General features: G+C 45.4%; 1 protein-coding gene across 1 annotated transcript; it reads right to left on the bottom strand.

The window, feature by feature from the left end:
• Positions 1-916: 916 nt before the first annotated feature.
• LOC308466430 (tumor necrosis factor receptor superfamily member 1A-like) lies at positions 917-22,097 on the bottom strand. Its single transcript, XM_080987207.1, has 10 exons — positions 21,930-22,097; positions 15,507-15,708; positions 12,135-12,263; positions 11,816-11,962; positions 10,189-10,273; positions 9,065-9,138; positions 7,444-7,566; positions 5,005-5,042; positions 4,756-4,882; positions 917-3,508 (listed from the first exon to the last, which is right to left on the bottom strand). The coding sequence occupies exons 1-10, from the start codon at positions 21,966-21,968 to the stop codon at positions 3,240-3,242; spliced, it is 1,233 nt and encodes a 410-aa protein (XP_080843333.1). The 5' UTR covers positions 21,969-22,097; the 3' UTR covers positions 917-3,239.
• Positions 22,098-24,344: the final 2,247 nt, after the last annotated feature.

Below are 24,344 nucleotides of genomic sequence, written 5' to 3'. Positions count from 1 at the left end.
ACCCGGTTCCCCAAATTACGAGTCCACCGCTCTAACCACTACACCACACCACAGGCTCTCAGTATAATGAAAGGTTAGGCTTTCTCTACCATCTGAGATTTGATGGGCTTTTGCACATCCAAACCAGCTTCAGATGCACCTCTGTAATCATGGATGCAGGATGGAGTTTGGACTGCCTAACACAACTACAGTGGTACCTCGGGTTACAGACGCTTCAGGTTGCAGACTCCGCTAACCCAGAAACAGTGCTTCAGGTTAAGAACTTTGCTTCAGGATAAGAACAGAAATCGGCCTCCGGCGGCGCAGCAGCAGCAGGAGGCCCCATTAGCTAAAGTGGTGCTTCAGGTTAAGAACAGGTTCAGGTTAAGAACAGATCTCCGGAACTAAGTACTTAACCTGAGGTACCACTGTATGTCTCCTCCAGCACTCTTAAGCCTAATGCTGATGGTCAGCAAAAGAGGTTTAAAGACTGTCTCAAGGCAAATCTAAGAAAATGTATTATACACACAACTGGGAAACACTGGCCTGCGAGTGCTCCAGTTGGAGAACAGCCTTTACCAAAGGTGTCCTGGGCTTTGAAGACGCTCGAACTCAGGACGCAAGGGAGAAACGTGCTAAGAGGAAGGCACGCTTGGCAAATCCACACCGTGATGAACTCCCACCCGGAAACCTATGTCCCCACTGTGGAAGGACGTGTGGATCCAGAATTGGCCTCCACAGACACTTACGGACTCATTGTTAACACCGTGTTTATGGAAGACAATCTTACTCGGTTACGAGGGATCGCCAGAGAGACACAAACACACAACTTGGAATACTGGAAAAGGTGTGATTTAAATGAAAGGGGATGCTGAGTAAAGGCATTTGTCTCTCTTTGCTCATGGGCTTTTGTTGAGAAAAGGAAAGGAAAAACAGCTTCTCTTTTGCTTTCAGGTTTTTATTTGTATTACAAATTTAGGCATTTATATCTATAGTGTAGAATGAACAAACGTGTTCAAGAAAATATAAAAGAAAGCGCATTCGTATGGCTGTATTTTGTCAGAGACTTGGTCGCTCAGTTATAAAAAGGGTCACACAAAGATACAACAAAAGTATATACAAAATACTTAACTGCATTACTTAACCCAAATGGCAAATATATACAGATAAAACTGCCATTCCCAGACCCTCCATACACATTGCCCAGGCTTCATCCCCAGAGGCACACTCCATTGTCTCTTGAAACAGACAGACGCCAATCAACCAACAAATACTATTTATGCCGGAGCACTTCTACTGAATTTCTGATTGAAATATTTCCTCCTAACTTTCATTAACTTTACGCTGTCCAGGAGAGTGCAATTTTTGCCAACTGCCAGTGCAAATTTGTGCACATTTACTCAAAAGTAAATCCCACTATTTTCATTGGAACTTATCCAAAGGTGCATAGGATTGCAGCCGAAAATTGTTTTCAGCTAGTGATTTAGAATCCATTGGTGGGTTGCACAAATGTCCCCACAATATTGGATTTTTAAATTTTTTTTAAAGGAAGAGAGAAAGAATATGATGGTGGGAAAGACAAGCAAAGATTTAGAGCAAGATTGTGGCTACTTGTTTATGCTAGTTCTATAAAGGCTGAGCCTTATGAGGAACGGTTGAAGGAGCTGGGTATGTTTAGCTTGGAAAAGAGGAGACTGAAAGAAGATATGATAGTCACACGTCACATGGAAGAGGGAACAAGCTTGTTTTCTCCTGCTCTGGAGGGTAGGACTCAAACCAATGGCTTAAAGTTGGAAGAAAGCAGATTCTGACTAAACCTCAGGAAAAACTTTCTGACAGTAAGAGCTATTAGACAGTGGAACAGTCTCCCTTGGGAGGTTGTGGACTCTCCTTCCTTGGAGATTTTTAAGCAAAGCTTGGATGGCCATCTGTCATGGATGCTTTAGCTGAGATTCCTGCATTGCAGGGGGCTGGAATAGATGACCCTCGGGGTCCCTTCCAACTCTACGATTCTTTGATTCTAATGTTTTCCTGCCAATTTACACGAGCTAAAATTGTCTGTTAGTGCTCCAAACGACAATTCCCAATGCTCCATACACAAAAGGAACCACAGTTAACCAAGATGTCTGTAGTGTACGCATGCCCTGAAGACCTCGTGGGAGGCAGAAAGAGAGACAGCACAAATATATGAAAATGGATATATACATTTGTTTTTTTTTAAAAACCCCAACACACATTCAAACTGGTTGGGATTGAAAGAGTCCTGGATCAGAAAAGGCCGGGAGTATTCATTTAAGAGACATTCTCACAATCCTATAAAGTAGAACATTTGATTTAAAAAAATATTATTTATACCCTGCCCACCTGGCTGGGTTTCCCCAGCCACTCTGGGCGGCTCCCAAGAGAATATTAAAAACACGATAAAACACCAAACATTAAAAACTTCCCTAAACAGGGCTGCCTTCAGATGTCTTCTAAAAGTCAGGTAGTTGTTTATTTCCTTGACATCTGAAGGGAGGGTGTTCCACAGGGCAGGCGCACTATCAAGAAGGCCCCCTGCCTGGTTCCATGTAGCTTCACTTCTCGCAGTGAGGCCCTCGGCGCTGGACCTCCGTGTCCAGGCTGAACGATGGGGGTGGAGACGCTCCTTCAGGTCTACTGGGCCGAGGCCATTTAGGGCTTTAAATGTCAGCACCAACACTTTGAACTGTGCTCAGAAACATACTTGATTAAGTCGCTTTTCAGTCTCTACAAAAAAGAATAATAAAGTAGATGGCAAGCAAGTGAAGAGGCCAAAATCTAACTGGGCTTGCACACACTTCTGCTTGTGCCATGCCTAGAAAGCATGGGTCCAAGTGGTTTGCCGTTTGCCCCGCTCCTTTCCAAGAAAACCCACTCTTTAAGAGATAGATAAGAACTGCGGAAAACCAGATTGCCATTTGCTCCAGTTACAAGCTAAAGAGCAGTTTCCCCTGGGTGAGGGAAGCAGTAGGACAAAAGGAAGAGTGGATAAGCCCTCTGAAAGGAGGGCCTAGACTTGGCAGGGATGGGAAGAAGAACCTGTTTCAGACACATATTTCTCGATTGTTTATGAATGGAACACAGTGCGCTTACTCCATTGAAAAAAACATTTGTGCTGGAGGTAATACACCTACAAGTTCTGTTTATGGCACAATGGCACATTCAAACACACAATCCACCATGATGTTACAAGTCATCAAGAGGTGATTGTGCTTGGTGTGAGTACTGATGCAGTACATCTAAGGCAGGTTGGACAGAACCTCCTGAATAGTCTCACTACAGCCACTCATCTCCATTTGGTTGAGAACATAACAAATGCGCTCTACAGTGGCCCCATGGCCTGCTTGCTGCCTCCATTGTCTCAGCATGACATATTGTGCTTCTCGAATGTGCCGATGCTCTGCATAAATCCTCTCTATGGAAATTTCATTCAGTCCCAGGCGCCGCACAAATTCGTTCCACCGGGTCAGCGGTACTTGATCCACCACAGCGTACAAAACTTCAGGACCTAGGGGTAAAAGGAACAAAGGAGAAATCAAGTGATGCTGTGAGAGTTATGCTCTGCGCACCTCCCAGTATTTGGTCTGTGTCAGGGTTTCCCAAACTTGGGCCTCCAGCTGTTTTTTGGAACTACAATTCCCATCGTCCCTGATCACTGGTCCTGCTAGCTAAGGATGATGGGAGTTGTAGTCCAAAAACACCCACGTTTAGGAAACCCTAGTGTAGTATAAATTGTCAGTAACAAAAATTATTTCCATTCTCCCTATTATTAAAAAACTGCTCTCTGAGACAGCCATGTTTCCTTAATAGCACATTGATTGTATTACCAACGTGAAATACAATGGTACCTTGGTTCTCAAACGCCTTGGTACTCAAACAACTTGGAACCCAAACACTGCAAACCCGGAAGTGTGTGTTCCGGTTTGCGAACCTTTTTCGGAAGCCAAACGTGCTCCGTTTTGAGAGTTACACTTCCTTTTTGAGTGCCACACTTCCATTTTGAGTGTTACGCTGAGGTCTGTCTGTTTTTGCTATTTATTTTGGGGTTTTTTGTTTTTGTGGCTCTTTTTGTTTGGTTTTTGTAACTGCGTGGAACCCAGTTCAGCTACTGATTGATTGACCGTGTGACTGCAATACATTGTTTATTGCTTTCATTTATGGATCCATGGTCTCGTTAGATAGTAAAATTCATGTTAAATTGCTGTTTGAGGAGTTGTTTTTAAAAGTCTGGAATGGATTAATCCGTTTTGCATTACTTTCCATGGGAAAGCGTGCCCTGGTTTTGGAACGCTTTGGTTTCGGAACAGACTTCTGGAACTGATTAGGTTTGAGAACCAAGGTACCACTGTAGTGAAACATGAGCAATCTGCAATGCCCCATATAACCATATAGCTGCACTTAAGAAAATAAGGGCTCTGATGGATCAGGCAAGGGTGCTTCTATTCCTGCATTCTGTTCTCAGAGTGGTCAACCAGATGTTCATGGGAAGCCCACAAAAAGACTTAAGTACAGCAGTGCTTTCCCCACAAGGTTCTCAGCAACTGGCATTCCGCTTTTCTGGATTTCTTTGTAACATTCAAATTCAGGATTTTAGCACCTTCTTGGGTTTTTGATGCAGGCAATAGTTCTCCCTCTCTTTCTCTCACACACAAACACACCCCTACACACCTTTATAGGAGCAATGCACACATAACTCACATATTCTTCCCCCCGCCCACTGCCCACGTTTTATTTCTGAAATTAAGATGCACTCACGATCCGAGATTTGTGTTTCTCCTGCCACTCTTACACAATCTGGGAGGTCAGCTGGTGTGGCTTTCAGTGGCAAAAGATTGTCTGTCTGGTTTTGTTCCAGAAATGTGCCTTTTCCTTTCTCTACCACCTAAGGAACAAGAGAAACGTCAAGCATGCAGTTGGCTGAACTTAGAAAATAAGAAAGCTAGGCATAACCCGCAAACAATCCTGAGGTTTAGAGGAATTTTAGAAACCTTTGCAACAACTTACCTCTGGGGAAGGTTCACTTGTTGGCTGCAGATTTGAAGCTGAAAAAAACCCCAGAATAAATTATTTTACAGCCATCAAAAGAGAAAATTAGCTTTATTGTTATTGTCAAGCTAATAGACAGCTAGATGATTCTTTAGCAAACACAAATGGTGGCAGCTACTAGCTACTGGATGCATTTAACAGCCAGGGTTGTGTTGAAGACCAGAGTTCTGCTTATATTCACTTCACTAAAGGACTTGGAGTACGCATAACTAGGCTACAGAGATACTGGAGGCATTGCAGCCTGTTGGGTCATATGCCAAACTTTTTGGAATTTTGAAATGGTGCCATTGATATCCCTCTGATGGCTTCTCTTCCCCAGCTCGCCCCTCTTTCTTCTTCCATGGGGTCTGGGTAAATGTTGGATCTTCTTGATTTTGCAGGATTTTACCTGGAGCCCCACCAAAAGCACATCAAATTAAAGCTTACTTGGGTAGCCTGCACAGTAGAGATGGCAGATCCTGTGCTTGCCAGCACCACAAGAACACAGGGAACCAGGCAGAGGGCCTTCTCGGTAGTGGCGCCTGCCCTGTGGAATGCCCTCCGATCAGATGTCACGGAAATAAACAACTATCTGACTTTTAGAAGACATCTGAAGGCAGCCCTGTTAGGGGAGTTTTTAATGTTTGATAGTTTATTGTGCTTTTAATTCTGTTGGGAGCCGCCCAGATTGGCTGGGGAAACCCAGCCATAAGGGAGGGGTATAAATAATAAATTATTTTTATTATTACTGATACAAGGCACAGATTCTCATGGATCTTCATAGCTTTTTTTACATAGCACGAAGACCACCAACAAACAGAAGTGGCCTATGATTTGATGGTAGTTTTAAAAACATTATGAGGTTCCAAATGTACTTTGGATTCATGCTTTTGTGCCATATCAGGGCTGGAGAGCACTTGATCTGTGATTTGATGGTGATGGAAGTGGGAGGGAAGGGAACCCATGGAAAAATTTTACAATTACAAGAAGATCTGTTTCACTGGCGACCACTTGTGAATTTTTTCTCTCTGACACTCCATTCCCTTTCTCTCCCAATTTCCGTGGCACCCTGCATTCCTTCTCTTGTCCCCTCTCAACCCCCTTACTCTGTTTTCCTCCATCCAGTCTACCAGATTGTTCCCCTTCCCCTCCTACTTTCTAGACACCTGCTCAGCTGTCAATCTGAGCCTTGAGAAGCACTTAGAACTGAAAGAGAAAATGAGAAAGAACCTGTCTGTCTGTCTCTCTCTCAACTAATTTATCCACTACATGTATTTTTAAAGGAGAAAAAGGTACCCGTTCTCATCATCTTATGAAATTATGAAAATTGCATCAATGAGCAGCAGGGGCTGCGGTGGATGACCCTTGCGCCAAAAAGCATGGTCAAAATTTAAGGGTTCAGGAACTCAGACCAGACCAAATTTCATAATATCACACACTGACTTTGCTGAAACAAAACTCTATGAGAGAAACTGCAAATAATTGCAGAGATTAAAAATAGCTCAGAAGGGAAGAAAATAACAAACACTAACTTATCCAGCTAATTAACATAAATGCTTAAACTTAAATCTCAGTAGGAACAAGATGCTGTCAAAGCCCAAATAGATGCCTGGCTGACTGGCGAGAGCTCCCACCAACCCAGGTTTTATGGGAACTTAGACCATGGGTGTTCACCTCTTCCACCCAATTACCTTGTGACACCGGCCTTGAAGCCTTAATGGGAGACAGCTGTATGTATGCTCACTATTTCTTAAATTCTAACCTATTCCTATAAATCAGTCTTAAAGGGGCAAGATCACCACAGGGGCCTAGAAGGTAGTTCTCAAAGGTGTCACTGTGTCCATGGCTGGCACAGTGGCGGCCACAGGTCTAAGCTGTGTGCTTATGTGGGAACTGCCTACTCAAAGGAGAAGCAGAGCTGCTTTGAAAAGCACATTTGCAAAGGGAAAGTCCTTTGGGGGGGAACCCACGCTCCTTAAAGCAGCCCCCCTCTTCTCCTTTAAACACTAGAGCAAGCAGTTGGGCAGCTCTAGGGCACGGTGGAGTCATTCTGCTGACCATTCACTTAAGGAAGGGGAAGAGGCTGCTTCAAAAAGATTTTGCTATAAGACAGCGCACCACCACCCCGGCCATCCATCTGAGCCTCTGGGGGATCAAGCATGAGCGCTGGGACTGTCTTAAAGCATCTGCAAGTTCCCCACATACTCCCCACCCACCTGCTCTCTCCAATATTTGAAGGATAAGGGGAGCAGTTGCCTCACAGAGTTTTTAGAAAGGGCTTTAAGGCAGCACGCCACCCTGCACACGCTGCTCCTGTTTGTGCTTCCTTAAAGCCCTTTGCAAGTCTCCCCTTGCTCAGCTTTGAAGCCACAGACTTTTCCTAATCTGGATCCTCCAACAGGCAAGTGCTATACTCACCAAATGGACAGAAAGTGGAGCTGAACCTCTTCTGACAGGATCGTTTGCGAAGTATGTTCACCAACAGCAATACACCGACAGTTACGATTAAAATGACTATTATAGTGAGGAGAAGTGCTTGGTCTGTAAGGAAAAATAAGCATAATATAGATGATAGGGTCTGGAAGGATAGGAAAACAGGTGCGAAGAGATGGATAGGATAGCTAGAGCACAGAGGCAAATGTGGCGTGGAGATCAATGATTGGAAAGTGAAGTCAATGTCAGGTATTAGAGAGCAGGAATGGGGGACCTTTTTCAGCCTGAGGTCTGCATAATGATAATGATATTTATTTATTTATTTATTTATTTATACATACATACATACATACATACATACATACATACTCCGCCCATCTGGCTGGGTTTCCCCAGCCACTCTGGGTGGCTTCCAACAAAATATAAATAAAACGTAACATAAAACATTGAAAACTTCCCTAAACAGGGCTGCCTTCAGATGTCTTCTAAAAGTCAGATAGTTGTTTATTTCTTTGACATCTGATGGGAGGGCGTTCCACAGGGCGGGCATCATTACTGAGAAGACCCTCTGCCTGGTTCCCTGTAACCTCACTTCTGGCAGTGAGGGAACCGCCAGAAGGCCCTCGGAGCTGGACCTCAGTGTCCAGGCTGAACGATGGGGGTGGAGACGTTCTTTCAGATATACAGGGCTGAGGCCGTTTAGGGCTTTAAAGGTCAGCACCAGCACTTTGAATTGTGCTCGGAAACGTACTGGGAGTTAATGTAGGTCTTTCAGGACCGGTGTTATATGGTCTCTGCGGCCACTCCCAGTCACCAGTCTAGCTGCTGAATTCTGGATTAATTGCAGTTTCTGGGTCACCTTCAAAAGTAGCCCCAGGTAGAGCGCATTGCAGTAGTCCAAGCGCAAGCATCTGGGGGGTCACATGCTAACAGTGGATGGCGCCAGAGGCGTAAATGGGTGGAGTAACAAATGTACATTTTACGTTTGTTCTGTCGGTTTCTTTCTAGACACGCCCTCTCTATCCTCCATCCACGCAAGTAAATGATGTCAAAGTTCAAGGACACTCTCCAGTCATCAGGCGTGCCTTCTCCTAGGGGCCAAGCCCTTTGGGACCCCCTCCCCATGTTCAAAGTGAGAGGAAGAGGCCAAGGGCGGAACCGAGCACTTCAGTGACTGGCTTCTTCTCCTTCTGCTGAATTGGAGGGGAAGGAATAAGGAAGCAAATCCCACAGGAGGAGGAGGAGCCGTGACCTTCTGCATTCAGTTCCACCCCAGCGATGGGCATAGCCAGGATTTTTGTTAGAGGGGGCAGAACTTTTGTTAAGCAGGGCAGAAGCGATGTGGTTGGTCCGTTAGTTAAGTATTTGTATTGTTTTACTTGATCTAGGGGAGGCAACAGCTACACCCAGGAGTCCGGCTCTTCCTGACATCACACATCACGTGACGCCACCCCCCCCCCTTCTCCCTTGGAAGTTGGTGCCTCTGCCAGCCATGCAAGAACAGTTGAGGTGTGAAGCAGGGCTGGTAAAAGTTGTTGCTGTGGATTGTATCAAGGGCTAAAGAGAGAGACCTGGAGTGTTGTCTAAGTATTATTCCAGAACTTACGTGGGTTATTTTCTGGCTTTATCACTTTAACGAAAAAGTCGCAGTCCATCTTGCATTCTTCTTTCTCATTGCAGCTGAAATAGGAAAAAGTGGGTCTCAGTTGCACAGGAGACAAATACTACTTTACAGTGGTATCTTGGTTCTCAAACGCCTTGGTACTCAAACAGCTTGGAACCCAAACACTGCAAACCCGGAAGTAAGTGTTCCGGTTTGCGAACTTTTTTCGGAAGCCGAACATGCTTCGCTTTGAGTGTTACGCTTCCGATTTGAGTGCCACACTTCTGTTTCGAGTGCTGCGCTTCCGATTTGAGTGTTACACTGGGGTCTGTCTGTTTTTGCTATTTATTTTGCATTTTTGTTTTTGTGGCTCTTTTTTTGTGACTGTGTGGAACCCAGTTCAGCTACTGATTGATTGTGTGACTGCAGTACATCGTTTATTGCTTTCATTTATGGATCCATGCTTTCGTTAGTAAAATTCATGTTAATTGGCTGTTTTAGGGGTTGTTTTTAAAAGTCTGGAACAGATTACCGTATTTTTTGCTCTATAAGACTCACTTTTTCCCTCCTAAAAAGTAAGGGGAAATGTGTGTGCGTCTTCTGGAGCGAATGCAGGCTGCGCAGCTATCCCAGAAGCCAGAACAGCAAGAGGGATTGCTGCTTTCACTGCGCAGCGATCCCTCTTGCTGTTCTGGCTTCTGAGATTCAGAATATTTTTTTTCTTGCTTTCCTCCTCCAAAAACTAGGTGCGTCTTGTTGTCTGGTGTGTCTTATAGAGCTAAAAATACGGTAATCCATTTTGCATTGCTCTCCATGGGAAAGCGCGCCTTGGTTTTGGAACGCTTTGGTTTTGGAACGGACTTCTGGAACGGATTAAGTTTGAGAACCAGGGTACCACTGTATAGCACTAAAGTTCCTCCTATTTCATTGCCCCCTTGACACTCTACTTGGAGAACGGAGAGTTCTGGGGAGGTTAGGATCTTGCATACTATGTGACATTTCAGTTGGTGTAATAAAGGTGTGGCATTATACAGACTTTGGATTTTTTTGTTTTTTCCTTATGGGCCAGCACGGCTGCCTTTACTTTCTGTGTGTCTGAGAAAATGAGATAACAAGATTTTCCCCACCTGCTGCATGGGTAGCACCTGTTTTCATCTTTTTGGAGAAAGTATCCCGAGCGACACTCACATATTGTGTCACTGAATTTGGTACCTAGAAAGAAAAGATAAGTGAGAGAAGGAGATATTTCATTTCAGTGATTTGGATCTCACTCAAACACAGTAGCACCTAAGCAGTTTTTATTTTTTGGGACAAATTAAATGTGATGCAGAAGTTCCACATTCAGGATCACTTGTGGCTTTAAAGGCAATTCAGCAACAGCAGTAGGGTGCCAAAATCTGATCAACATTTCCCATATGCAGTGGTTTTCCCATTGATAACTGTGGGGCCAATTTACAGGTGGAGACATAACAGGTTCTCAGACAATACCTGCCTATTTTTTCCTCTTGGGGAAAACAATAGCTTCAGAGATGGGATTTTAATCAAGAAAACAGCTCTGGAGAAGAAGAATCAGAGGGCATGAGAAGGAGCCAGCATCTTTCCCCAGCACTATGCTCCTGATCTGAATCAGGGCCAGTGTTGTGGTTACATTGGGAAGAAATTGCAGGAGGTCCTGATCACAGATCTCCTGTGTCAACACATTTAACTGTGCCCTCTGCAGGGCGAAAAGAGAATGGGTGAATTAACAGAATGGTTCTAAGAGAAAGAATCTGTTCACAATTTAATTTCACAATTACAGTATTGGCTCGAATATAAGCCGCAGCTTCAAAATTCAAGGGAGGGGAAGAAAAAAAACCAATACCTGAATATAAACCACTCCCTTAAAATTCGGATACAGGCTGAAAATCGCTGCTGTTAGTAGAATTGTAACTCCGAGCCAATTTAAGCCTTTGATTAAAGCCCGCAAAAGTTACCGTACAGTTGCTAAAATCGCAAATAACAATTCAGTTGCTACAATTCCACAGTCGCTCACACCCATAAATGGCAAATGAACAGTCTCGAGCTTGCAAATTGTCAATAACACATTGTTTTTGTTCCGTTTTACCGTATGTTTGTTTCAGGTGCGATATCGTAAAAGCCAGTTTTTGTAAAGTCACAAATTTAAGCTGCACTTTAACTTTTCACGGTCGGAATTTTGGGGCAAAGGGCGGCTTATATTTGGGCCAATACGGTAAACGCAGCAGGGGAGCTCAAAATTCTAGGCCAGGGGTAGACAAAGTGGTGCTCTCCAAGCTAGGAGTAGGTACATCCTGCAGTCAGAATAAGTGCAGAAGGATAATTTGATGTGCTTGCAGGTGTATGCTGAGGTTAAGAACAAGGGCAAAGCATGTTTAAGAGAACATTCTCTGCTTAAGAAGCATCTTCAGAAAGTTAACAGGTGAAATTTTAAGGACTGTATACAGAGCACCAGCATTCAAATTTAATACTGCTTTAAGGGTGCTGGGCTTAAGGACATATCACATTAAAAGAAATACATAAAGCTGGAGAAGAGAGGGAGGGGTAAAAATAAGGAAAACCAGTATTATAGGACAAGGAGAGTTGAAGGAATTCAAGTCTGCCAGCACACACAGCTTGCACCAAAGACAGATGCACAGCTTTGCTGTAGGGGCGAGAGTCTCTGTTCCTAGTATGAATAAATGAATTTATTCATGAAGTCATTTTTTTAAGACATTGATTCTGTCCTACTGCACTCACAAGCCAGCTTGATTCTTCCACTGAGACAAGCACTGCAATTCTTGCACATGAATTCATCACTGTGGCTACTTTGATATTGATCACTGCCGCAACCGCAAACTGTGTCGTGCTCACTGGTACATTTGGATATCTCTATTTGTCCAAAGGCTAAGCAGAAAGAGAGGAAGTGTTGGTTAATTCTATGTGGGCCATTAATGCTCAAGAAACAAGTAAACTAAAGTCAATACACATATTCAACATTCCCAACGCAGGGGCCTTTCACTGCCACTTTTTTATTTTTATTATTTAAATTTTGAACACACACAGAGAAACGACTTACTTGGACGGCAGCGTCGGCATCCGCGACACTGCTCAGAGCTATTATCTTCATCAATGAAGGAACCCTCAGAGCATACTGAGCACTTGGTTGCCTTTTCAGGGTCTAAACAGTGTTGTGCAACGAAAGTTCCTGCAAAAGAATTATCCAAGAGGAAGCAGGAAAAAGTCATTCAGTGAGAAAAGGAATGCAAGGCTGAGCATAGAATGAAAGTTTCAGTAGCTCAATGGTACAACAGCATGTGATTTATACACAAAATGTCCCAGGTTCAATCCAGCCCTACTTTTTATCACTCACTCCCCAACCCAGCCCTACAGGGTGGCTTAGGCTGCTGTCTAAAACCACTGCTTGGAGTTGCAGCTTGCATTTTAACTGACATTACACTCCAAGAGGTGAAGCTGAGGCTCCAATACTTTGGCCACCTCATGAGAAGAGAAGACTCCCTGGAAAAGTCCCTGATGTTCGGAAAGATGGAGGGCACAAGGAGAAGGGGACGACAGAGGACGAGATGGTGGGACAGTGTTCTCGAAGCTACCAGCATGAGTTTGACCAAACTGCGGGAGGCAGTGGAAGGCAGGAGTGCCTGGCATGCTCTGGTCCAGGGGGTCATGAAGAGTCGGACACAACTAAACAACTGAACAACAACAACACACTCCAAAAGAGTCTTCTCCCACAGCTGTAGCCTGGGATTCAAACTCAGTAGGAATATGGTCTTAATTTTTGACGTGCCACCTCCAATCTCTGCAGCGGTGCGAGATTGCAGGGAGTTCCAGGCACACTTTACCCAGGGAAATGCTTTGGAAATGAGGCACAGCAGAGACTGGGATGTCCTTATGATATAAAGGTAAAGGACCCCTGGACGGTTAAGTCTAATCCTAGGCGACTTTCCAGGTCATGTGGTCAGCATGACCAAACCACTTCTGGTGCAAGGAACACCATGACGTAAGCCAGAGCGCACAGAAATGCCATTTACCCTCCCTCCACAGTGGTATCTATTTATCTACTTGCACTGGCGTGCTTTTGAACTGCTAGGTTGGCAGGAGTTGGGACAGAGGAACGGGAACTCACTCCGTCACGGGGATTCAAACCGCCAACCTTCCGATGGGCAAGCTCAGTGGTTTAGACCACAGTGCCACCCACGCCACATATATACAAGCAGAGCTTGCAATAGAGGGTCTCCCAGCATTACACTCCAAGAGAATCTTGAATCTCCCTGCAGCCTGGGATTCAAACTGACACCAGCCATGGCTCTGCCTGTCTGCAGCTTGCAGACTTTTTTCAGACGGGAATCTCTTATCCCTAAATAACATCACCACAACTGCAATCCTAAACTCTAGTCTGCTTGGACTCTGCTAAGTATCTCGGAGCTGAGGGAGACCCCCTCTCATTTTCAGTCCCCTCTTTCTGCCATTTCTAATGGCAATTACCTTCCCTTTGCCTTTGGTTAAGGACTGATCTCTCAGGCCATTTTCTGAATGCAGAAAGCTGGTTGGCCTGCATTTTAACACTTGCTAAATCCTGTGTCTGGCAGCCTTTTTAACACTCCAAGAATTGATTAAATTCTAACACCTATCAGACCCAGGAATTGTGGGGAATCTGGCATCCACAAACCCTGGCAACCACAACTCTTAAGAACCTTCTTCTAACAGCAAGAGCCGTTAGACAGTGGAACGGACTCCCTTTGGATAGACTTTCCATCATTGGAGGTTTTTAAGCAGAGGTTGGACTACAGGGGTCAGCAAACTTTTCCAGCAGGAAGCCGGTCCACTGTCCCTCAGAGCTTGTGCGGGGGGTGGACTATATTTTTTTGGGGGGGGGGGGGAGAACGAATTCCTATGCCCCATAAATAACCCAGAGATGCATTTTAAATAAAAGGGACACATTCTACTCATGTAAAAACACGCTGATTTCTGGACCGTCCGTGGGCTGGATTTAGAAGGCGATTGGGCCGGATCCAGCCCCTGGGCCTTAGTTTGCCTACCCATGGACTAGATGACCCTTGTATCCCATCCAGCTCTACAGTTCTATGATTCTACAATTCTTTTCGGATTTACACTGATGCTAAGGATCCCTGCCCCTTCTGCTCTGAGAGATAATAAGAAAGAAAGCTACTATTTTCTTCCTACCCTTATGCAGAAAGGAAGGAAATGAATAATTTCCACTGTCTCTCCCCCTGCAGCTTTTCTGTTCCCAAAACAATTCCATCCTTCCCCACAGCCCGGAAGCCAAAGCAATCCATTGTACAGCTTCATTCCAGCATTACTTCTCGTTCTGTCCTCTCTCTGCCACAGCCTTCACAGTTAGCTACTGAGTATTCATAATACTTTCTCAATAAAACTAAATGTCTAGAAAATCTCTGATTTCATGTCTGTTGTTTCTAGAACACCTTGCAAAGTTGCTTTACAGTCTTGACGGAAGTTACTCATACTGCGCTCTGCTAAATTTGGAAAACATTCTACTTTCTAGCCAGCTGTACAACCGTTTGCCCTCCAGAAGAATAAACTGAGGGACACAAGGAGAAACTGTTCCCCTAGCAGATTTGAGCTCAATCACTCACGGTTGTCTGTGTTCTGAAAACATATACAATGAACACAGGAAAGTGGTTTGCGGGTGTGAAAAGAGGTATGTGTGCCAAGCAGGTGCGGTAAAAGGACAGCTAGCCATTTGTATTGAAATATTTGAATAAATCATGCAAATTAGTAATGTATTCACCCATTCGCTGAGCGGCTAAAGGAGGAAGAATTGCAACTAATGTCCAAGTATCAGTTCCTCCTTTCCTCCTGCATCAGTCTGAGGTCTAAAAGTTATTGGAGCAAGCTTTGGTTACTGATATCAAAATACAGCCAACAGTTGCTGAGGAGGATGGATTTAAGAGAATGCTATGGTGGGGTAAGCACCACCACTACCTTTTACCTTGGTAAGAGCATAGGTCAGACATTGTCTGAATTTCAAATAGCCAGGGACTCCCCCAACCCTGGCCCCAACAGCAATCCAAATGCCCAACAGAAAGCACAAACCAAGACTAATTGTATATGGAATCTCAGCTTTATCTAGTTTTTAGGTTAGATTTATCTAGTTTTCTGGTGAGATAGGATAAAAGGGCACAACTGTTGCCAAAAAAAGGCTATCTTCCTTCTGTCTCCCCTAGCAGTTCCCAACCAGCTGCAAGAACTCACTCATTACAAGTGTCTACCATACTTTGGTATACTCCAGCGAAGCTATTGCTTTTCACTGCTATGCAATTATATTTGAGTTGAAGTGGGGGGAAATAAAAAAGTGCATTTTTCAAAAACTGGATTCTTGACCAAATCAGGGGTACACAAAAATAGGAAATCACAACTCATCGTTATTACTCTGTTTTACACTCTGTCATACCTTTGTGGCATCTAAGGCAGCAGTGGGTTTTATTTGGGTGAAGATAGTGTCCTATTTTGCAATCCACCTCCCTCTTTTGTTTACTGCTGGAGTGCAGGAAGGCATCCTTGTCCACAACTGCTGCAGGGATAGGTTTCGTAACAGGGTTCAGGGTTACCCCCAATGCTCCCCCACTTTCTATCTGAATGAGGTTCAAGTTGACCTGCAAAGAAAAAGAACGGTATAAATAAGCAAACTGCTTTTCATTTTAAAAAAAGGCTCAACTTCAGCCTTCACGAAATACCGTAATTTTCTGTGTATAAGACGAGGGGGTTTTTATATTAAAAAAATAAGGTAAAAAAATTGGGGTCGTCTTATACACAGATAGTGCATAGGGGGGATGTGTGATTGGCAGCTGCTGCAGGCCAGAGATTGTCTGTGGCTATTGGGTGTGTTATTGGTGGCTGCAGCAAGGGCTGGTGTTGATTGGCTGCTGCTGCGTCAATTGGGCGGGCGATTGGCGTCTTCTGCTGATGAAGGGACAGACCATAAGTGGCTATCGCAACGTGTGCGAGTGGCAGCACAGGTGAGCGAATTTTGCCAGTTTCCCCCCCCCCAACAAAAAAGCTCAACAACTCTGGGCAATCTCCCCCATTTTCTTAATCTGGAATTCCCCAAAATAGGGGGCGTCTTATACATGGGTGCGAGTTATACACAGAAAAATACGGTATTATTTAACATATTGCAGTGCTGTAGCTATGGGGGGGCAAATGGTTTTTTTTGCCACGAGTGAAGCCCCCAGAGGCAGTGGCGTAGAGTGGGTTGTCAGCACCCGGGGCAAGGCAAGTAATTTGCGCCCCCTAACCCGTGGATTTGCGCCCCCTAACCCGTGGATTTGCGCCCCCTAACCCTAACCCCCAGATGTTGCGCCCGGTGCGGCCGGCCCTCCCTGCACCCCCCATGGTACGCCACTGCCCAGAGGGGCACCACTGAGGCTCCCAGCCTCTGTGTGTGTGTGCAAATGTGCATGCGGTGTGTGTGCCAAACTGAGTCTTTGACCCGGAGTGAAAGAAAACCTAGTTTCACCCCTGCATAATGGATTGTAAAGTACAATATCTCTCCCAGGTGATTAGGAAAACATTATTCAGATTGGTAATGGCTGTTCCATGTACATGCGCAACCTCAACTAAACATTAGAGCAAGGGCGAGCAATATAATGCAGATTGGTCACAATGCTAAGTGTTGCTTGGATTCTGAATCCAAGGAACAGAAACATAAGGATTCTTCCGTAGTGAGTAACATTGCCAACAATTAGCACTTTGAGCTGTCCCATTTATATACTATTTTTTAATACACCCTGAATACAGACGTTTGCTGACAGGTCTGTGACCAAAATATAGATGCATCAGGGTGGATAAAAATCAATGGTTTTTTAAAAGAATATGTTTTGTTTTTATTATATTATTGATGTATATGCTGCCAGGGCTCGAAGAAGAAGAAGAAGACCTGAGAAGCTGCAAGAAGTGTGCCAGCTCCCTCCTACCCAGCTCTGATTGGGAAGTAGATCAGATTGAGAAATCAAGTGCTTTGCCTGCTTCAGAAAGTGGTCTCTAAAAAGCAGACAGAGGAACCTTTTATCTCACAACCTTAGTGAGATAACACAACCACAGTGTTAAGATCAGAGATACAGCTTGCCTGTTCTTTAACACTAAAAGGCAGTCTTTCCACCCACACCCCAATAGGGATAAATACTACAAAGAATGATCTGCATGGAGGTTACTTAGGGGGTCCCTACCCTCATTTAACAGTTTGGAACAAACCCCAACTAATTTGATGCCACCAGCACATGATATTCGTTTTTCCAGGCAGACAACAGGTCCATTTACCTCCCAGATTCCCTCAATGTGTAAATGACCACTATGAGATGTTGTTACTACTGCCAATGAGCAGTCAAGATGTAGGGAGCGGCTGGGTGTGAGACAGGAACTATGCAGTGGTACCTCGGGTTAAGAACTTAATTTGTTCTGGAGGTCTGTTCTTAACCTGAAACTGTTCTTAACCTGAAGCACCACCTTAGCTAATGGGGCCTCCCACTGCCGCCACACCGCTACTGTGCGATTTCTGTTCGCATCCTAAAGCAAAGTTCTTAACCTGAGGTGCTATTTCTGGGTTAGCAGAGTCTGTAACCTGAAGCATATGTAACCTGAAGCGTCTGTAACCCGAGGTACCACTGTATTCTGGCTATTCTCTGTGTTGTAAGAAACAGGGTCTGAAGCGAAGCAATACCACTCAGCCCTACGCTGTCTATTATCATTGCTATGACTACTGCTATTATTACTATTGTTGTTATTTATTAATGCATACTGCCCTTCCTCTGAAGATCACTGGGCAGTTCACAACATTAAAATTGCAAAATGAAAACACAAAATACATAATAAAAGAAAAACCAAAATGAACCAATAACCTCCCTTCCACAAACTCATTTAAAAGGATATACATACAGTGGTACCTCAGGTTACAGACGCTTCAGGTTACAGACTCCGCTAACCCAGAAATATTATCTCGGGTTAAGAACTTTGCTTCAGGATGAGAACAGAAATCGTGCTCTGGCAGCGCGGCGGCAGCAGGAGGCCCCATTAGCTAAAGTAGTGCTTCAGGTTAAAAACGGACCTCCGGAATGAATTAAGTACATAACCCAAGGTACCACTGTATTGTTAATCAGCCAAAAGCTTCGTTGAAGAGAAACGTTTTCACCTGGCGCCTAAAGCTATGTAACAAAAGCACCAGGTGAGCCTCCTTGGTGCCACAAACAGGGAGCCACCACAGAAAAGGCCTGTTCTCACGTTCTCACCCTCTGGACCTCTCATGGAGGTGGCACACGAAGAAACTAACCACAGCAATGCAAATTCTGAAGTGACTGTAAGGCTTCTCAAACACTTAATTTCCCTAATTTTAACCCTATTTGGTAAACTGCATTGAGCGTTCTGATGCAACCATAACGCCAGGTTTCGGTTAGTGCTGGGTTTAAAAACAAAACAAAACAAAACAAAACAAGAATGTCCTAAAACAACAGTAAGGTAAAGGTAAAGGTACCCCTGCCCGTACGGGCCAGTCTTGCCAGACTCTAGGGTTGTGCGCTCATCTCAGTCTATAGGCCGGGAGCCAGCACTGTCTGCAGACACTTCCGGGTCACGTGGCCAGCATGACGAAGCTGCTCCGGTGAACTGGCACCAGAGCAGCACACAGAAACGCCGTTTACCTTCCCGCTATACAGCGGTACCTGTTTATCTACTTGCACTTAAGGGTGCTTTCGAACTGCTAGGTGGGCAGGAGCTGGGACCGAACGATGGGAGCGCACCCCGCCGCGGGGATTTGAACCGCCAACCATGCGATCGGCAAGTCCTAGGCGCTGAGGTTTTACCCACAGCGCCACCCGCGTCCCAAAACAACAGTAGATAAATGAAAATTCCAGGAGGTATACCAAGGCTATTATGTGAGACACTTGGCTCACCTGGTGCTTTTGTTACATAGCTTTAGGCGCCAGGTGAAAACGTTTCTCTTCAACGAAGCTTTTGGCTGATTAACAATACAGTGGTACCTCGGGTTAAGTACTTAATTCGTTCCGGAGGTCCATTCTTAACCTGAAGCACCACTTTAACTAATGGGGCCTCCCGCTGCCTCCACGCCGCCGGAGCCCGATTTCTGTTCTTATCCTGAAGCAAAGTTCTTAACCTGAAGCACTATTTCTGGGTTAGCGGAGTGTGTAACCTGAAGCGTATGTAACCTGAAGCTGTGCAATCAAGTTCTCTCGGCAAAGAATATAGCAGATGCTGGTGCCAGCCCTGAGCTGTCATAATTGGATTCTGAAGAAGGAGAAAAGTGCAAAGTTAGGGGAAGGAAAGAGACAGCATGCCTAGCAGCCAGTGTTAGAAACTGAGATATGAAAGCTAGGAGCTAAATGGTACCTTAAGCCTAGGTTACGGGTGCAACAACAGAATCTCTGGCTGCGCTTTTTTTATAACAAGAATACAAAGCTGAAAATGAATGAACTGCAGCTAAAATATTATGTTCATTTTTCACATGGTTTAGTCCAGTGGCTCCCAATCTTGGGGGGGGGGGGGGATGCCCCACCTGAGCATCTCTAAAACCCTGATGCTTTCCCCCGTGACATATAATTCTTATTACACTCATACCTTGGAAGTCAAACGGAATCCTTTCCAGAAGTCCGTTTGACTTCCAAAACATTCGGAAACCAAAATGCAGCTTCTGATGGCTGCAGGAGCTTCCAATCAGAAGCCGTGTAAGCTGCACCAGACATTCGGCTTCTGAAAATCATTCAATAACCGGAACGCTCACTTCCAGGAGCCGATTTGGTACGACCGTATTCAAAATGCAAACTCTTGTTCACGTGGAGGAAGCATAAAAGGCCATTAACTTGGTCTAACTCAATTAAAAGACGCCTGCTTCTTGGGAGAAAAGCGATGACAAACCTAGACAGCATCTTAAAAAGCAGAGACATCGCCTTGCCGACAAAGGTCCGTATAATTAAAGCTCTGGTTTTCCCAGTAGTGATGTATGGAAGTGAGAGCTGGACCATAAAGAAGGCTGATCACCAAAGAATGGATGCTTTTGAATTCTGGTGCTGGAGGAGACTCTTGAGAGTCCCATGGACTACAAGAAGATCCAACCTCTCCATTCTGAAGGAAATCAGCCCTGAGTGCTCACTGGAAGGACAGATCCTGAAGCTGAGGCTCCAAGACTTTGGCCACCTCAGGAGAAGAGAAGACTCCCTGGAAAAGACCCTCATGTTGGGAAAGATGGAGGGCACAAGGAGAAGGCGACGACAGAGGGCGGTTGGACAGTGTTATTGAAGCTACGAACATCAGTTTGACCAAACTGCAGGAGGCAGTGGCAGACAGGAGTGCCTGGCGTGCTCTGGTCCAGGGGGTCACGAAGAGGCGGACACGACTAAACAACAATAATTCATTCTCGAACTGCCTCCCTTAAAAATCAAATTGCCCCCCTGTGGGGCATCTGACCCACACTGGCAACCCTGGGCTTAGTTCTTCCCCTGCCCACCCCGTTAATACAGTGGTACCTCGGGTTACATACGCTTCAGGTTACAGAATCCGCTAACCCAGAAATAGTGCTTCAGGTTAAGAACTTTGCTTCAGGGTGAGAACAGAAATCGTGCTCCGGTGGTGTGGCGGCAGCAGGAGGCCCCATTAGCTAAAGTGGTGCTTCAGGGTAAGAACAGTTTCAGGTTAAGAACGGACCTCCGGAATGAATTAAGTTCTTAACCCAAGGTACCACTGTATTCTCAAGAGGGTCTCTTCTCCAGTCTTCAGAGAGCAGCTGGAAGTGGGGAGGCAGAAAAAGCTCCTCCTTTCCTTCCACTCTGCAGTTTTAATCCGAAATCCTGCGCCCAGAGCTCGGAAACCGCGCGTTTCAATGAGATTCCCTGTTGCAAAATGCGCCTGGAAAGAGGGGAGTTTCAAAGGATGCCAGCAGCTGCTCACTAAGCAGTTCCGTGGGGCTCCCTTTGAAGGTGACCCGGAAACTACAACTAATCCAGAAAGCGGCAGCCAGACTGGTGACCGGGAGCAGCTGCCGAGACCACATAACACCAGTCTTGAAAGACCTACACTGGCTCCCAGTACGTTTCCGAGCACAATTCAAAGTCTTGGTGCTAACCTTTAAAATCCTAAATGGTGTCAGTCCAGTATACCTGAAGGAGCGTCTCCACCCCCATCATTCAGCCCAGACACTGAGGTCCAGCTCCGAGGGCCTTCTGCCAGTTCCCTCCCTGCGAGAAGCAAAGCCACAGGGAACCAGGCAGAGGGCCTTCTTGGTGGTGGCGCCCGCCCTGTGGAACGCCCTCCTATCATATGTCAAGGAAATAAACAACTATTTGACTTTTAGAAGACATCCGAAGGCAGCCCTGTTTAGGGAAGCTTTTAATGTTTAATAGGTTATTGTATTTTAATATTCCGTTGGAAGCCGACCAGAGCGGCTGAGAAAACCCAGCCAGATGGACGGGGTATAAATATATTACTATTATTATTATTATTATTATTATTATTATTATTATTATTATTCCGTGTGGGGCAAAGCAAGGAAGCACAACCAAACCAACCTCCTCCCTGCCCTAGATGGAGAGAGAGGCCGCACCCCGCAAATGGGGCCGAGGGCTGAAGAGGTTTTTCAGGAAGCGAAGAGGCTCCTGAACCTCCAGAGGAAAAGCAGCGCAGGGAGTCAGAAAACTCCCCTTTCCAGCCAAAATGTGAGGCGACGGCTGCCTTTGCCTCAGGGACGCGGCCGCCCACCTCTTCTGATCTGCGAGGCTTCCAGGAATTCAGCGCTTCCGGTGCCTTTTCTGGTCACACGAAACCCCGGGACTTGGCTCTTTTCTGCCCCATTTCTGCCCCCGAGTCCCTCACTTACCGCGGCCACTAAGACTGGGAAGAGCCCCAGCGGGGCCATGGCGGTGGGCCCCGCTCAAAGCATCTGCGGCCAAGGCCGGCTCCGTCTCCTCAGACCAGGCCTCTCTCGGGCCGAGAGAGAGCGAAACCTGCTTGCCTGGTAATCCAAGTTCCCTAAAGCGCAGGAAGGCCGGAGACGGCGAGGGAAAGGGAGGAGACTTCGATTCCCACCCCCAGGCCGCGCTCAGCCTTTCCCGGCTCCATTAGTCACCCCGGCAAGGCGCTTGTTAACCCGCGAAGGGCACCGAGGCCGCCAGGAAAGACGGAGGGCGAAGTTCCCGAGGCGGCTTTTCCTCCCCGGCTCCACTTTGGCTTCCCTCACAAAAGGCTGCTTCGTCTGGGCAATGGCGCTGATAAATCCAGTGATAAAAGGCAGGGATACGCAAAGCCCTCAACATGTTGCGAATCTAAGTTTGGCCTCATTGAGGGGCAGTGTTTCAACAGGAGTAGGAAAGGGAGAGGACCCCCAAACATTTTTCAAGGAAAAAAAGCACTGGATAAATCCATCAGCTCTCCTTTCCTTTTTAAAAAAACCATTTTTATTTGATTTTACAGATATAAATATATAACAAAACCAAATATGCAGTGCTTTTTCCTGTATACTCCTATAAACATTTTGTGAATCTAGGTTTGGCCTCACTGAGGGGCAGTATTTCAATAGGAGTAGGAAAAGGAGAGGACCCCCAAACTTTTTAAATTAAAAAAGCACTGGATAAATCCATCAGCTCTCCTTTCCTTTTTTAAAAATCATTTTTATTCAATTTTACAGATAAAAATGTATAACAAAACCAAATACGCAGTGCTTTTTTCTGGGGGGGACACAGGGGAACGCATGCCCCTCAACATTTTGTGAATCTAAGTTTGGCCTCATTGAGAGGCAGTATTTCAATATGAGTAGGAAAAGGAGAGGACCCCCAAACATTTTTAAAGAAAAAAGCACTGCAAATACGTATCCATATATAGAGTTTTTCTTGCATCTCGAGACTCCCCCCCCCATCCCCTCCATGAGTCCTATTGTCAATGTTTCCAACTGTGTATTATTTCATAATCTATATTTTATATCTATCCACGTTGTCCATAGTATTTGTTACGTTACAAGTGAGATTAAAATTCTGCTAATGTTTTAATCTGTTTACAATGGTCTCCTAAGTAAATTATAATTTCCCCCCAATATTTCTTGAAATTTTTATCTTCTTGGTTCCAGAGCTTTCCGGTCAGCTTTGCCATTTCAGCGTAGTCTAACAACTTGGTTTGCCCTTCCTATCTGGTAGGGTATCGGCTCCCCTTTCCAAGCCATCCGACAGTTCATGGCATGGAGCCTTGAAAGCTTCTTGCATTTGAGCTAAGAAACTAGTAATAAACAGAGAACTTATTGTTTTTTCAGATATAAAACCACCTATTAAGGACTTGCATTTAAAGCCAAATGGTGCTCCCTGCAGCATTGCAATGGTTCTATAGTCTGACCACACAAGCTATTTTTCATGCCCCAAATAACTCTTAAGACATTGCTATGATTTATGTGCTTATGGCAATGACAAACCTCATAAAAAGCAGAGACATCACCTTGCCAACAAAGGTCCGTATAGTTCAAGCTCTGGTTTTCCCAGTAGTGATGTATGGAAGTGAGAGCTGAGCCATAAAGAAGGCTGATCGCCGAAGAATTGATGCTTTTGAATTCTGGTGCTGGAGGAGACTCTAGAGAGTCCCATGGACTGCAAGAAGATCCAACCTCTCCATTCTGAAGGAAATCAGCCCTGAGTGCTCACTGGAAGGACAGATCCTGAAGCTGAGGCTCCAAGACTTTGGCCACCTCATGAGAAGAGAAGACTCCCTGGAAAAGACCCTGATGTTGGGAAAGATGGAGGGCACAAGGAGAAGGGGACGACAGAGGACGGGATGGTTGGATAGTGTTCTCGAAGCTACTAACATGAGTTTGACCAAACTGGGGTGGCAGTGGAAGACAGGAGGGCCTGGCGTGCTCTGGTCCAGGGGGTCACGAAGAGGCAGACACGACTAAACAACAACAATGTGTTTATGAGAAGGCCAATCTGGTCTGTATCGCAGAGACCTGGGTGGGTGAACAGAGAGAAGCTCATCTCACCCAGTTGTGCCCACCTGTGTATTCGACAAAGCATCAGGACAGACTTGTGGACTGGGGGCGGGGGGGGCGTTGTTGTAGTCTAGAGAGATTTTCTTTCTTACTCCAGATTTTCTGACCAGCTGAATGGAGAGTAAATATTAGGGATTCTGCTGGTTTGCCACCTGCCTCCTTGCCCAGCAGTCACCCTACCTGAGCTGGTCTCATAGGCAGGCTTGAGGACTCTCAGGCTGCTGGTTCTGGTGGGCTTCAATATCCATGCTGAGGTGGCTCAGGACT

The sequence above is a fragment of the Podarcis pityusensis genome (assembly GCF_964106645.2).
Source record: "Podarcis pityusensis genome assembly, chromosome: 17".
In the NCBI taxonomy this organism is placed as follows: Eukaryota; Metazoa; Chordata; class Lepidosauria; order Squamata; family Lacertidae; genus Podarcis; species Podarcis pityusensis.
This window is presented reverse-complemented; position numbering and strand designations above follow the sequence as displayed.

Coding starts and splice junctions, on each gene's coding strand:
- LOC308466430 (XM_080987207.1), bottom strand. CDS start 21,968: ATGGCCCCGCTGGGGCTCTTCCCAGTCTTAGTGGCCGCG. Junction 15,709..21,929: donor TCCCAGTCTTAGTGGCCGCG/GTAAGTGAGGGA, acceptor TTTTCTTTGCAG/GTCAACTTGAACCTCATTCA. Junction 3,509..4,755: donor AGAAACACAAATCTCGGATC/GTGAGTGCATCT, acceptor TTTTACCCCTAG/GTCCTGAAGTTTTGTACGCT.